The 16,061-nt window shown below is 40.3% G+C and overlaps 1 protein-coding gene across 1 annotated transcript in view; it reads left to right on the plus strand.

Moving 5' to 3' along the window:
* The window catches only part of DNAH3 (dynein axonemal heavy chain 3), a 229,731-nt gene that overhangs the window by 2,350 nt on the left and 211,320 nt on the right, over positions 1-16,061 (plus strand). Inside the window, exons 3-8 of the mRNA XM_052659374.1 lie at positions 3,134-3,238; positions 3,752-3,974; positions 8,640-8,712; positions 9,253-9,418; positions 11,726-11,915; positions 12,736-12,931. Coding sequence (XP_052515334.1) covers positions 3,134-3,238; positions 3,752-3,974; positions 8,640-8,712; positions 9,253-9,418; positions 11,726-11,915; positions 12,736-12,931 — 953 coding nt within the window. The remainder of the gene's footprint in view (positions 1-3,133; positions 3,239-3,751; positions 3,975-8,639; positions 8,713-9,252; positions 9,419-11,725; positions 11,916-12,735; positions 12,932-16,061) is intronic.

A 16,061-nucleotide genomic window follows, 5' to 3' on the forward strand; every position in this document is an offset into this window, starting at 1 on the left:
GACTTAGCACTAGCACTAGCACTTTCTTTATTATCCCAAGAATGGCTTTTCTCCTTGTATGATGACTCAGCTGCCTCTGTGTGTATCTCTTGGCTGACCAACTCTCAATATAGAGGGACATAAATATATCTGACTCAAATCCAAAAAGGAATCTATGGGCTTAAGTAACTGAGAAGTCCAAGTTGGTTCCTGGAGTCTAGATGATGTCACTGAGAGTCTTTCTCATTCTGTTGCTCTGTTTTATGACGGTTTTAGCCTAAGGAAGGCTTTATTTTTTTCACATAAAGCAAAGATGGCTGTGTAGACTATCTCTTTCCCAATGGCTCTAGCAAAAGTGTCAGGAGCAGCTATGATCAGCCCACCGTGGGTCACATGTCTATCCCTGAACCAATCATAGTGTCTGGAGGAGAGAGTATTCTGGTTGGCCAGACCTCTATCACATGCTCTGACCTGGACACAGGTGCTGGACACTGTACAACATGGACTGAAATTGGAGTAGAGCCAGTTATGTCCACTAGGGCTATATTCTGCCTGCTTTGCTAGTAAGAGTAACTTTCCAATATGTCTGAGGGCTGAAATCAGGTTTATCCTAACCATAAACAGAAGCATGAATGCCAAGACACCTCCTGAATAATGTTAGTATTCTCCTCAACTGCAAAAGGTCAGGGTTTTTTGGTTTAACTACTCCTTCCCTCTCTTGTAACTTAAGATGTCCAAAATCTGTTTTTGTTTATTGTTTTTTAATGAAGACTTTCATTTTAAACAGATTTAAAATTTAGGCCAAGGGAAATATTACCACAGACCATAAAAACTTCTTGCTTGCCAAGACAAAATGCAGGCAGCCCTAACTTATCAATTAGTATATGTTGTACATCTGAACTCCTGAAGGAAATCATGAACAGTTTCATTTCCCAAAAAATACTATTGCCGAAATCTACCTTGGATGACCAGATTCCTTGCAGGTTGATGCTGAATTTTTTCATTTTGTTCACCTCTTAAGTGCAGATCTTGATACTAACTTCAGTAGTGAAAGAGCAGGCTCTTGGATGTGGTTGGTTGATTCTTAGATCCTTGAAACTGAGGTCAAGAGCAGAGAGACAGACACAGTGATTTAAATCAACAAAGCAAGTTCTCTAAGCAGAACAATAAGGTCATCTTGTTTAAGGTGGAGCCTGAGCAGCCTGAATCTGTTAGTGGGTCTGATGCACCACAATTTTTGAAACCACTGAATTAGGCCATTAGATCAGTGAACCTATTATATTTTTTTTAAATTCCCAGGCTCAGTATGCATTTTTTAAGAGTTTGCAAGTTTTTATTTAATTTTAAAATCAACATGTTCTCAAAACAATTGCCATTTCCCATGTGTTGGGATGCAAAATAGTGTGTATTTAAAAGCATCTCTTCATGACTAGTATGTCTTACCTTACCTTATGGTCCCATTACTCCATGGCAAACAGAAGAGGAAAAAGTGAAAGCGGTGACAGATTTTTTTTCTTCTTGGGCTCCAAAATCACTGTCGATGATCTCTGCAGCCATGAAATTAGAAGATGCTTGCTTCTTGGAAGGAAAGCTTTAACAAACCTAGACAGCATATTAAAAAGCAAAGATGTCACTTTGCTGACATAGGTCCATATAGTCAAAGCTCTGGTTTTTCTAGTAGTCATGGACTGATGTGAGAATTGGACAGTAAAGAAGGCTGAGCACAGAAGAATTGATGCTTTTGAACTGTGGTGCTGGAGAAGACTCTTGAGAGTCCCTTGGACAGCAAGGGCATCAAGCCAGTCAATCCTAAAGGAAATCAACCCTGAATACTCATTGGAAAGACTGATGCTGAAGCTGAAGCACCGATACTTTGGCCACCTGATGCGAAGAGCAGACTCATTGGAAAAGTCCCTGATGCTGGGAAAGATTGAAGGCAAAAGGAGAAGAGAATGGCAGAGGATGAGATGGTTGGGCAACATCACTGTTTCACATGAACTTGGGTGAACTCCAGGGGATGGTGAGGGACAGGGAGACTTGGTGTGCTATAGTCCATGGGGTTGCAGAGTCAGATGTGACTTAGTGACTGAACAACAGCAACTTAATAACAAAATGTCCTACCTATACCCCATGAACCTTAGTTTCAGCTAGAACTGGATATAAAAAATCTCATACATGCCTGGCACATAATATTTGGAATAATGGCAGATGTTATTATTGTTAATGTTATTATTTTATGAGGTTGAGTCATCAGTAAGGAATTGGTTGGGGCATGGGGATGACTAACATCTGACTCATATACCGCCTATATGTCTACCTTCTGCCAGTTACCCTGCATAACTTAATTTGCTGACCTAAATAAATCAAATCTATCTAATAATGTCTCATCTTACACAGGAGTTCAGTCCACAGTCATTGCCTAAGGTGAAAAACCGCAGAGCCAAAATTGCACTGGCAGATCTCTTTAAACTACCTTTAAAGTACTGTATAGCAACATCTCTCAGTAAATCCAGCCCAGAGGTTTCCCTCTGTCACAGCTCCAGATGAAGTTGTTGTCTTGCTTCTAGGGCTTGGGTGCAGGAAAGAAACACAGGGCACCTCTCAACCCTGAAATCAGCTCTGAGGTGAAAAGCACTAAGAACTGCGTGTGGTCATGGGAGCCACAGGTTCACCTCTGTCTGAGGCTCACTCCCAGGAACACACTCCCTGAATGGAATGGTGGACTCAAACACCCACACTCTTTAAATATATTCTTTTCTTTTCACAAGAAGCACAGAGTTATTTATACCACCACATAAGCAAATTTCTGTTTGGAATTTTGCCAATGTGCAATGCAAGAGTCAATTTTTTTTTTTTATGTCAACCCCTTTAATTACAACCCAGGGTAGGGAAGCTGGGAGCGCCCTCAGATTTGGGTTCTTCCCATGGGAAAAATATATGAATATGCTCGTAGAAGGGTAGCCATGAGGAGATGCTAGAGAAGAGACAATAACTCTTAAGAATTGAAACCAATGGATAGTGGTGAGAAGGGTGTTTTATGGCAGAACTTTGTGCCTAAATCCTTTTCTGAGGAACTTTTTACTCATTATGCACCTCAGAGGCTTGGAAATCATTCCTAATTCCTGAAGAGTGGCTTTGTATTTGTTTCCCACAGATCCCCAAAAGTGACTCCATACATCACATGAGCCACTCGCAGATGCGGCCAGAGTTGCCCCCTCTGCCTGCTTCTGCTAACGAAGAACCATCTGAACTCTATAAGGTACGTTCACCTGGCTGCTACTCTTCTGCTGGTAACAGTTGGGGGTCAAACAGACTTGACAGGTAGGATTAGAGGCCTCAGTCATTTCTGCCACTGGAAGAGGCTATCGCACGGTGGGAGAAGAGCTATGTAGTAGCACAAATCTGGCCTTCTCAGTTACCTGCTGCGTTATTTAAATTCTCTGAACGTCTGCATATTCAACTATAAAATGAGAACAATTATTTCTACCTAATAGCCATGTACATAACAATAAAGACAATAGATGTAAATTACCTGATCACAAATTTACTGCATGTTGAAAATCAACTGTTATCCTTGCCATCAGAAAGCATGCTCACGGTGGTCAGAGAGGTAAAATTGGTGTCCATTACAAAAGTATTTGCACTCAGTGTGCAGAATGTTAGACATGTGGGATGCCATGAGTCTCAGTGTGAGTGGAGCCTGGCCGAGAGGAGTCCAGGCTCCCCGTGTGATGTCCCCCACATGACTCACTCTGCATTTCTCCCCTTGTAGACAGTCATGTCACACAGCTTTTATCCCCCCTTGATGCAACGCACATCATGGACCCTGGCTGCACCCTTCAAAGAGCAGCGCCACCACTGTGGACCCAGTGATTCCATTGCCAACAACTACTCCTTGACAGCTCGGGACCTGAAGCTAAAGGACCTGCTGAAAGTCTACCAGCCCGTCACCATCAATGTTCCCAGGGAAAAGATTGTTCAGGGGCTGCCATCAGGTATTTCCTGCAGTGTGTCATACCCACTTAGAATGGGGCTTTGGGAGATTTCTAATCCTGGGTTCTAGTCCTGGGTCCACCTTTTCTATAGATAACTTTGGGTAACCTCGTGGTGCCTCAGTTTCCTCATCTATGAAATGGGAATGATTGTAAAGGCTAGCATTATGTTTAACATACACCAAGCTTCTTGTTGACTGCTCAGTTCAGTTCAGTTCAGTTCAGTTGCCCTGTCATGTCTAACTCTTTGCGACCCCATGGACAGCAGCATACCACGCTTCCCTGTCCATCACCAGCTCCCGGAGCTTGCTCAAATTCATGTCCATTGAGTTGATGATGCCATCTAACCTCCAACCATCTCATCCTCTGTCGTCCCTTTCTTCTCCTGCCTTCAATCTTTCCCAGTATCAGGGACTTTTCAAATGAGTCAGTTCTTTGCATCAGGTGGCCAAAGTATTGGAGTTTCCTCTTCAGCATCAGTCCTTCCAATGAATATTCAGGACTGATCTCCTTTAGGATTGACTGGTTTGATCTCCTTGCAGTCCAAGGGACTCTCAAGAGTCTTCTCCATCTCCACAGTTCAAAAGCATCAATTCTTCAGTTCTCAGCTTTCCTTATAGTCCAACTCTCACATCCATAAATGACTACTGGGAAAGCCATAGCTTTGACTAGACAGACCTTTGCTGGCAAAGTAATGTCTCTGCTTTTTAATAATGCTGTCTAGGTTGCTCATAGCTTTTCTTCCAAGGAGCCAATTGTCTTTTAATTTCATGGCTGCAGTCACCATCTGCAGTGATTTTGGAGCCCAAAATAAAATCTGTCGCTGTTTCTGTTGTTTCCCCATCTATTAGCCATGAAGTGTTGGGACTGGATGCCATGATATTAGTTTTCTGAATGTTGGGTTTTAAGCCAAGTTTTTTATTCTCCTCTTTTGCTTTCATCAAGAGACTCTTTAGTTCTTCTTCACTTTCTGCCATAAGGGTGGTCATCTGCATATCTGATGTTATTGATATTTCTCCCAGCAATCTTGATTCCAGCTTGTGCTTCATCCACCCCAGCATTTTGCATATAAGTTAAATAAGCAGGGTGACAATATATAGCCTTGATGTACTCCTTTCCTGATTTGGAACCAGTCTGATTTTCCATGTCCAGTTCTAACTGTTGCTTCTTGACCTACATACAGGTTTCTCAGGAGGCAGGTCAGGTGGTCTGGTATTCCCATCTCTAAGAATTTTCCACAGTTTGTTGTGATGCACACAGTCAAAGGCTTTGGCATAGTCAATAAAGCAGAAATAGATGTTTTTCTAGAACTCTCTTGCTTTTTCGATGATTGAACAGATGTTGGCAATTTGATCTCTGGTTCCTCTGACTTTTCTAAATCCAGCTTGTTGATTGCTGCATAACAAATTACTCCCAAACTCAATAGTTTAAAATAAGTTCCCTTTGTTATCTTACAGTTTTTGTCAAGAATCTGGGCATGGCTTAACTAGCTCAGAGTCTCTCACAAGTGTACAGTCGTGGTATCCAAGGGCACAGTCATCTAAAGGCAACCAAGGAAGGATCTTCTTCCAAGCTTACTCACCTCCCCCACTTCCTGTTGGCCATAGACATCGGTTTCTTACCAAATGGGCCTATCCACAGGGCAACTCACAACATGACTCCTAGTTTCCCTTGGAGGAAATGAGATAGAAGAGAACCAGTAAGATAGAAACCACAATCTTTTGGGAGCTTAATTTTGAATGTGGCATCCTACGGTTTTTGCCATTTTCTCTGTGTTAGAATCAAGTTGCTAAGTCCTGCCCACACTCAAGAGGACTATGCAAGGGCATGATTCCAGAAAGTGGAGATCCTTGGGGGCCATCTTGGTGGCCAAAAGTACCATAGTACTTTTTGTGTATTAATTTGTCTAATCCCACTGGGTACACATATGTCTGCTTAAGGATATCCATTGGTAGTTTTTGTTAGAGATATGTTGGAGATTTGCAATCTGCCTGCTGTCTCAAACTCATTTTCATGTTTTTCTTCATTCTTTCTGTGCTGTGTCTGGTGAATTTGTCAAGTATATCTTCCAACTCACTAATTTTCTCTTCAACTCTGTTCAGTCTTGAGTTTATCCTGTATAATAAATGTTTTTTATTTTAATAACACTGTCTTTCATTTTCAGATTCCTTAATTGGTTTTACTTATGAGTGCCACCACCCTGGCCAGTTTCTTATTCTATTCTTATGGATATAACATTTTTAGTATCACTTGGGTTATCTTAAACATTTATTTTGGAGCAATATTAGTATTGCTATATTATTTCCATTTTGTAAATATTTCCCTCAGTTGTTGAGTTTATTTGCTATCTTTCTTATATTGGTTTTTCTCAATGTTTTTCTCTTATATTGGTTTTTCCCATGTGTTATGGGATTTTAGTTTCAGGCTTATGTTGAGAGCTTTTCCCCTTCTTGCTACCTGAATTTCCCATTTGTTGTTTAATTCACACACAGTAAAATGCACAGATCTTAGTGTTCAGTTCAGTGAGTTTTGTCCGATGTTTATACCACATTTGTATATAGCCACCACCCAAATAAGATATAGGGCATTTCCATTACTAGAGGAAGTTCTCTTGTGCTCCTTTCCCATCAGTTCCTTCCTCTCCCCAGTACCATTCTGCCCCCTTTCTGATCTCTGTCACCATAAGTTAGTTTTGATTGTTCACACATATAAATGTACTCAAACAGTGTACTCTTTTGACCTACCTTTTAAAATCTTGCCTTTCTTCCTTATGCCTTCATCTGGCATCTTAGGACCCCACATTAGTACCAGATCTTATTACTGATGGCTTAGAACTTCCATCCTAAGGTGCTGTTTTAGGGATGTCGTAGATCTGGCCCCTGAGGTTATGTTAGGCTTGGCCTAGTTATTACCAGTCTTTCTTTGCTATCTGTGGCCACTGTGTGAATTGAGAACGCAGCTGCTTTATCTGCATGACAGTGTTGCTGGCTTTTCAGCCTGTCTTCATGGGTAGGGCAGCCATGGCTTTATGCTGTGAACCTAGCTTCAGTCCCCACAATCATGGTGTGTTTTGGATTTCATTATTCCTCCAGGTATCAATCACCTAATTATTTTCACCTGCTTTTGGTGCCAGAAGCCAAGTTTAAGATTTTTACTTCACACTGTGTTTAAGTTCACATAGAAGAGCTTCTTTTTGAACAATGCATTGTCTTTTTAATTTTAAAGAATTTTTTCTTTATTGTTATATTTGCAGTTGTTGTAGTTCAGCTGCTAAATCATGTTCTTCTCTTTGAGACCCTGAACCCTTCACTGTCTCCTAGAGTTTACTCAAAATCATGTCTGTTGAGTCAATGATGCCATTCAACTATCTCATCCTCTGCTGTCCCTTCTCCTTTTGCCTTCAATCTTTCCAAGCATCAGAGTATTTTCCAGAGAGTCAGTTCTTCACATCAGGTGGCCAGAGTATTGGAGCTTAGCTTCAGCATCAGTCCTTCCAGTTTATATTCAGGGTTGATTTCCTTTAGGATTGATATTTGGAGTAGATTGAGGAAATCAAAGGATGAACTCAGACTACATCTTGATTAAGAGTCTTCAATCCTCTGATTCTCTCAAAATATCAATTTCCTATTAGTATGTATTCAACATGTCTAAAATGACATGTTAATTTCTTAGACTAGACTCTTAAGCAAGTATCCAGTTAAGGTTTAATAGTAGAGTGATATATATATATATATATGTATACTTTATATATATATATACATATATGTATACTTTATATATATATGTATACTTTATATATATATATACATTTTGTATGTATATACATTTTATTTTATTTTTTAAATATTTGTTTATTTTTGGCTGTGTCAGGTCTTAGTTGCGGCATCAGGGATCTTTTGTTGTTGTGTGCAGGCTCTTTGTTGCTGGGTGTGGGCTTCTTTCTAGTTGTGGCATGTAGGCCCTAGAGTGTGCAGGATCAGTAGTTACAGCACATGGGCTTAGTTGCCCCACAACATGTGGGATCTTAGTTCCCCCAGCAAGGATTGAACCCAAATTCCTTACATTGGAAGTTGGATTCTCAACCACTAAGCCACCAGGGAGGTCCTGGTAATACAGTTTTATATTGTATTTATTAAATTTATTTATCACAAATGGTATTTATTGCATTACCTTCTATTTGTTGCAAATTATATCATTTTTTCTATTTGCAATAATTATATTTATTGAAAATTATACTGGTTTTTCTATTTGTGATACTCATAATATTTCCTTTAAAGTAAATAGCTTAAGTTTAAAAGTCTGACTCTATTTAAAGAAAAATATTTAGCAATAATACACATAATGTTTAGAAAATAGAGCACATAGGATTGGGGGGTAAATTGAGGATATATTAATATTTGTCCAGTGTATGAGAGAACAGAAGGTATGCTCATGCCCATTTCACAGTTGAGGAAGCTGAGGCTTGGAGTGATGGTCACTTCTTCAGGGTCACACAGGTAATTAGCGGTACAGGTGGGCCCAGGCTCTGCATCACCTGCTTCATCCCAACACACCAAGTCCACCCCTCTTAGTGTTCTCCTGGACTGCCCTAAGACTTGTATCCCTGTGGGCAGAAGATGGCCCAAGGTCACTGCCCATCACTGATATCTTTCTTCTCCACTGTTCTAGCAAATAAAAGCTCATCAGAGCCTAACAAGGAGAAAATGAAGTTCTCCCCCAAAGGCGAAGAGGATCTCACTGGGTAAGGTGTTTCTATGGGCACAGGACACTAGAATGAACTGACAGAGAAGGCAATGGCACCCCACTCCAGTACTCTTGCCTGGAAAATCCCATAGATGGAGGAGCCTGGTGGGCTACAGTCCATGGGGTCGCTAAGAGCCAGACACGACTGAGTGACTTCACTTTCACTTTTCACTTTCATGCATTGGAGAAGGAAATGGCAACCCATTCCAGTGTTCCTGCCTGGAGAATCACAGGGACCGTGGAGCCTGGTGGGCTGCCGTCTATGGGATCGCACAGGTTGGACACAACTGAAGCAACTTAGGAGGCGGAGGAGAATGAACTGAAGGTTATAGTCTCATGAAAGCCACACTCTGCTTCTTGACTTTAAAGCATTCCTGGATACCTAGTTACTTATGTTTTTTCCCACTAATACTCTGAATCCAATTTATTAAGGCTCTAAATAAAAATAAATTAGCTAACTATGCAAAACCAGTACTTACAAACTTATGAAGTATGAAGTGTTCATGGAACCAGGCACTAAGCTGTGTCTACTTTTCAGGATGAAGTCAGCCTCAGCTTCCTTACCTATGAAGAAGGAGGTTGTGACATCTTTGACTTTCCCAGAAAGCAGACCAATGAGTCCAGAAGAACAGATTGATGTGATGTTACAGCAGGAGATGGAAATAGAAAGTAAAGAAAGCAAACCATCTGAATCAGACTTGGAGGTACATTCTTATTGCCTCCTTTCTCTCAATTTGCTAGGTATTACTCTCGACATCTCAGTGATTCTAAACTGGAGAAAAGCAGTAGTCACCTGAGGGATGTTTTAAAAATACTGAAGTCCAAAGATAGGCAGGTTGATTTCCCTTCTTCTTTCTCAACATTGCTATGGCTATTCAAGGTGAAGTAAGTTAGAAAGAGAAACACCAATACAGTATATTAACACACATATATGGAATTTAGATAGATGACAATGATGACCCTATAGGCAAAAACAGCAAAAAAGACACAGATGTATAGAACAGACTTCTGGACTATGTGGGAGAAGGCAAAGGTGGGATGATATGAAAGAATAGCACTGAAGCATGTTTATTACCATGTGTAAAACAGATGACCAGTGCAAGCTCAACGCATGAAGCAGGGCACTCATGAAGCTCTGGGACAACCCAGAGGGATGGGGTGAGAAGGGCTTGGGGGTGGGTTTCAGGATGGGGGGTCCCAGGTACACCTGTGGCTGATTCATGTCCATGATGGCAAAAACTGCCACAATATTGTAAAGTAATTAGCCTCCAATTAAATGAATTATTTTTTAAAATAAATAAAGATACTGAAGTCCAGACCCCATGCAGACTACTGAATGAAGGTGTGCATGAGCGACTCTTCTGCTTTAGTAAGTCTTAGAAACCTGTGCCTTCAGGTCCTCTTAGAACATAGATTGCAAAATGGCTGCATAGAACCTAGACTGGGGTTGCCAGATTTTGAAAAACAAAACAAAAAACATGGGCCCAGTTTGAATTTCAGATAAACAATGAATAATTTTTAGTATATTCCAGTGTACCCTGTATTTTATCCAGCACCCTGACCATAAGTTAAATATGGCCTACAGATGTGTTTGGGAAGTGAAAAAAATCTCACATACGCTTAGATTTCTAACCTCTCTTGAAAAAATTAATATATTTGAGACTGAACAATAGCTACCTCCTCTGGATGAGAAATACATTCTCTGGTTTGTCAGTCTTCACAATTCCTTATTATTTTATTATGTCCTGCCAACATTCAGTTATTAACATTACCAGCTTGGTCCCAGATAGACTTTTGAGCCTCTAACCCCTAACTTGAAAGAACTGCAAAGCTTTAGAGCAAAGAGCTTTTGAATTTATAGTGTATAGTAAAATGATTAACAATAAAAACTAATAGTGACTGAGAATGTGCTATTAGCAAAATTCCATACTAAACTTTCTAGATGCTTGATCCCATTCACGACCTAGGGACTGTGATTATTCCTGTTGTCAAGTTGTGGAAATTGGGGTGGGGACTGTTTAATCAACTTGCTCCAAGTTATACAGTCAGTAAGAGGAAAAACTAGAATTTAGACCAGTCTGGCTGATCCTAACATTCTGTGCTCTTAAGAGCACAGAACAACAGCAACATTTCTCAAATTTGCCTGAAAATAAGAAATTGCCTGGGGTTCTTGTTAACATATTCTAAATGCCCTAGGAGGGAGGGGCCTGTGAATCTGCATTTTAAGAGGAGCCTGTCTCCTCACCCCAAGCAATTCTTATAATGAGAGAACTTTGGAAGTTTGTCCTTTATTAAGGTTGGAGAGATGCAAGTTCAGCCTTTTCTGACCACAGACAATTGGCACAGAAGGTCAAAGCCGATTTCAAACCCTTTCCTATACTTTGTGCCTCTCTTTTATCTGAAATTATTCATTTCTAGAGCCATTCAGCCATCTAGCAGCTTAGAGGCAAGCCCTAAATAAACCAAACTTCCTAATGTCACCAGGTCACATTGGGCCTGTTTGTTCAGTTCATGTGTTTGTGTTGCTTTTCTAAACTCAAAAGTCCCATGGTTGAATTAGAATAATTATCATAAGTCTCACTCAGACTTGGGGGTTTTCCCGTAAGCCATAGGATCAAGTACTTTCTTCCTATAGGGTCGTTGTTATGAAGGAGGGTGAATTGACTCCATTTGAGGAGCTTGTCATTCCTCTTCTTAAAGCTTGCCAGATATGTTATCTCCATCCCCGGGGCTTAGTCCTCTTTCCACTGCTCCTGTTTGCATGGCATTTGACAGATCCTTCCTTATGCAGCACTGAGATCTCTCTGGCTTTGGTTGACTCCTCCAGAGCCATGGGGAATACTTACCAACAATTTATTACAGTGAGTGTGATGTCATGGACCAAGAAGTGAGTGAAGGATGGATCAGTGCTGTATGAACAGGGTACTTTGGCAGCTGATGGGTGTGGGCAAGTGGGCCCAGGTAGCCAATTGATTATGATCATTTTGTTGCTGGTGGTTTGTTTATGGAAGAGATACTACTACTATTTGACCAGTGGAATCCGAAAAGACATGATTGCCCCTGAGGAGGACAAAGTGATGGTTCGGATTTCAAAGCTGATTTCAAACACGCTGCTGACAAGTCCCTTCCTGGAACCCCTGATGGCTGCCCTTGTGGAGGAGAAGGAAAATGACTATTACAGCAGCCTCATGAAAAGCATTGGTAAGGCTGTGCATTAATGGGGCAGGGTTCCTATGTGGAGGGCACCTTCTTTCCTTTCTCTGTCAGTTCTTCTCTCTGTTTTCTCAGAAAAATGCCAAAAACATTGTGTAACTTTTCATTCAGTTGCTCCCCCGCACTACCACCATCACTCACATCGCTACCAGTACTTATCATACTTCAGTGTGCATCTGTGCAACCTAAGGATCTTATTAAAGAGCAGATTCTGATTCAGTAGAGTTTGGGAGGGCCCCACAATTCTTCACCTCCAACTAACTCCCAGGTGATGCAGGTGCTACTCACCCTGGGCACAGCATAAGTAGCAGGGGCCCATAGACATTTAAAATGTAGCTCAAGACCTCTTCCCTCAAGTATTTTGATCTCTGCAACCCTCAGTGATCACTCCGTCTTCTGCATTCATAGCACTTCTCGCTTCTACTTTCAGCTCATACCATTTTGGAACTTCTCCGGTGCCATTGTTTCTCTATGGCCTTTAACACTGGCCTTGTCTTTCTCATGGGTCTCAGCTCCCTTATTAGACATTTACTGATATATCATCAGTCCTCACTCCCTTTCATGTTTAGCTGCATATCCTGTGCACACAGTAGGTCATTGGGAAATGTTTGATGATGCTGAGTAATGTGAAGAGTAATGTGAAAAGTGAAAGTGAAAGTCTCTCAGTCGTGTCCGACTCCTTGTAAATGAGGGAACATTTCCAGGTGTAAATGGACAGAAGCTTGTTTACCTTCCAAGTGTTGAAACTGAGAGCACAAAGTGCTCAAAGCCTCTGATTAATAACAAGTGTTTGCCCTCTTGGTTATAGTTGATTACATCCTCATGGACCCCATGGAGAGGAAAAGACTCTTCATTCAGAGCATCCCCCGGGCATTTCCTCAAAGGGTGATCCGGGCCCCTGTGCCCTGGCACAGTGTCTACAGGAATGCCAAGAAGTGGAACGAAGAGCACCTGCACACAGTGAACCCCATGATGCTCAGCCTGAAGCAGCTCTGGTTTTCGGAGTAAGACGTGCCTCCTGTCCCTCTTTTCCCTCTCTTTATTGCTTCCGCACGTAAGAGATCATCTTACGTGGGAGTAGCCTTGCCCTTGAAGTAAAATGACGGAAATCCTAGACCCAAGTTGCATATGGTAAGGGATAACTCTCTGTGCAGAGCTAGGTGGCCCTCCTTTGCGCCTGCACAGCACCTGGTGCCTATGTATAGGCCCTGGAATATACTGGTTAAGAGCACTCACATGGGGCCAGCTTGCTCGGGTCCACCTCTAACTCTGCTGCTTCATAAGTAACATCCTTACCTCTAAATTTGGGATAAGACTTCCTACTTCATAGCGCTGGTAGGAGGGATAAATAATTTAGAGTACTTAGAACAATGCCTGTTACAAGTATCCAGTAGGTGTTAGTTAGACCTCCATTATGAGGTCTATAATACTGAATTATAATTGTACCTTTACTAGTTTGGCTCTCTCTAGCCTATGAAATGTATGGGATGGGGGCCTGAGTCTTCTTATTTCTTTTCCTTTCCCAATTCTTTTTTTTTTTTAATTTAAAAAAAGCATAGTTGAAGAATAGTTCAGTTGAAGTATAGTTAATTTACAATATGTTATATTATGTTAATTTTTGCTACACAGCAAAGTGATTGTATACATACATTCTTTTTCATGTTCTTTTCCATTATGGTTTATTACAGGATATTGAATATAGTTCCCTGGGCTATATAGGAGGACCTTGTTCTATTCTATATATACTAGTTTGTTGTTTCTCTACTGTATATATACTATTCTGTATATACTAGTTAGTTTCCACTAACTCAAACTCCCATTCTGTTCCTTTCCTATGCTCCCTCCCCCTTGGCAATCACAAGTCTATTGTCTAGGTCTGTGAGTCTGTTGCTGTTTTATAGATAAGTTCCTTGTGTGATATTTTAGAATCCACATACAAGTGGTATTAGATGGTATTTGTCTTTCTCTTTCTGACTTACATCATTTAGTATGATAATCTCTAGGTCCATCCATGTTGTTAAGGCATTATTTCATTCTTTTTTCTGGCTGAGTCGTATTTCATTGTGTATATGCACCACGTCTTCTTCACCATTCATCTCTCAATGGGCATTTAGGTTATCTCCATGTCTCAGAGGTTGTAAATAAATGCTGCTATGAACAAAGCGGCTCTTGTTACTGCTGCTTAGTCCTTCAGTCGTGTCCGACTCTGTGTGACCCCATGGATTATAGCCCACTAGATTCCTCTGTCCGTGGGGATTCTCCCGGCAAGAATACTGGGGTGGGCTGCCATGCCCTTCTCCAGGGGATCTTCCAGACCCAGGAATCTAACCTAGGTCTTCCACACTGCAGGCAGATTCTTTACTATTTGAGCTACTAGGGAAGTCCTGGTACATGTATCTTTTCAAATTAAAGTTTTTGTGTGAATATATGCCCAGGAGTGGGATTGCTGGATCATATAACAATGTATTTTTAGTTTTTTAAGCTAATTCTTTTATGTAACTCAGGGCCAGTGCAGAGTTGGCATACAATAGTCTCACTTATATTTATAGGTCACTAAATTGGCCACAGATATTGTAGAAGTTCAGAGGAGGCAGAAGTCACTTTTTCTCTCCCATTTTTCTAAATTAAGATGTTATTCACATACTTTAAAATCCACCCTCTTGAAGTGTGCAATACAGTAATTTTGAGTATACTCACACATTTGTACAACTTTCCTGAAAATATTGGGAATGTTTTCATTATCCCCTAAAGAAACTCTGTAGTCATTTGTAGTTACCCCACTTCTCCCTTCCACTCAGCCCCTGGAAGAACATTAATCTGCTTCCTGTCTCTGTGGATTTACCTATTCTCAATATTTTACATAAATGGAATCATACAATATGTGGCCTTTCATGTCTGGCTACATTAAGTTAGCAAGATTCTTGTTTTCAAGATTCATCCATATTGAAGCATTATCAATACTTCATTTCTTTTTATGGCTGAATAATATTCCATTTTCTTGTTATACACATTTTTTTAATCCATTAATCAATTGCACTGGGAATAATAAAGACTGATTTTTTTTTTATGAGCCCCTCAACAATGAATGTGAATCCTGGTGGGAGAATGAGGCCACCAGAGTTCACCAAAAGGTCAGGTTAATGAAATGATGTGCTATTACCATGTGGGTTTTTTATTAGAAAAATTGGAGGCAGATATGTGTGTGTGATTGTGATTGGTTAAACTTAATCAGTAGCTCAAATATTTGGTTTGAGGAGGATCTATAGCTTTGTATGTGTTTCATCTTTGGGGAACCTTATTACTTGGATAACTTACTTATTTTTCACATTCTTAGTTTTATCTGTATTTTAAAAAGTAATTGTAGGTAGAGTCAACCTTGGATAGAGACCATCAATCATAAGAAATAAGCACATTCCTTTCTTTGAATTCAGTTTTCTAAGGCATTAGAGGTGCTAGTCCGGACATGAGAAAAAAGTAGTTTTCCAATGAGGCAGAAGTATGTAACAATAATTTATAGAAATTGTATAGCTAGAGTAGGCTCTGAAACCTACCAGCCTAGGTTCTCATTCTTGCTCTGTCCCTGATGAACTGTGTGATTTGGGCAAGTTAATCTCTCTGGACCCCTATTTCTTTATATGCCAAATGGGATTGTTGGGTGAAGTGCTTAGAATAGTGCTTGGCTTACAGTAGTTGTTCAATAAGTTCTGCTCTAAGTAGAAGCATGTTTATGGCCTCAAAAAATAAATTAACATAGAAATTAACAAGAAAGTTAGCCACAAGGCTGATAAAATTGCCAGAAGTTCAGTGCCAAGAGAATGTACACATGAATTTAATTTGATCACATAAAGAAAATGACAAATTATTATTAGCTTTTACTATAAGAAGAATTCTTATCACTTGCTCTTTTCCTAATCTAGTCCTTCTTCTTTATATTTATTTATTTTTAATTGATTGCTTTACAATATTGGTTTGATTTCTGTCATATGTCAACATGAATTAACCATAGGTGTACATATGTCCCCTCCCTCTTCAATCTCTCTTCTACCTCTTTCCATTTTCCACCCCTCTAGGTTATTACAGAACCCCAGTTTGAGTTCCCTGAGTTATACAGCAAATTTCCATTGGCTGTCTATT

This window comes from Budorcas taxicolor, chromosome 2 (genome assembly GCF_023091745.1).
Source record: "Budorcas taxicolor isolate Tak-1 chromosome 2, Takin1.1, whole genome shotgun sequence".
Lineage (NCBI taxonomy): Eukaryota > Metazoa > Chordata > Mammalia > Artiodactyla > Bovidae > Budorcas > Budorcas taxicolor.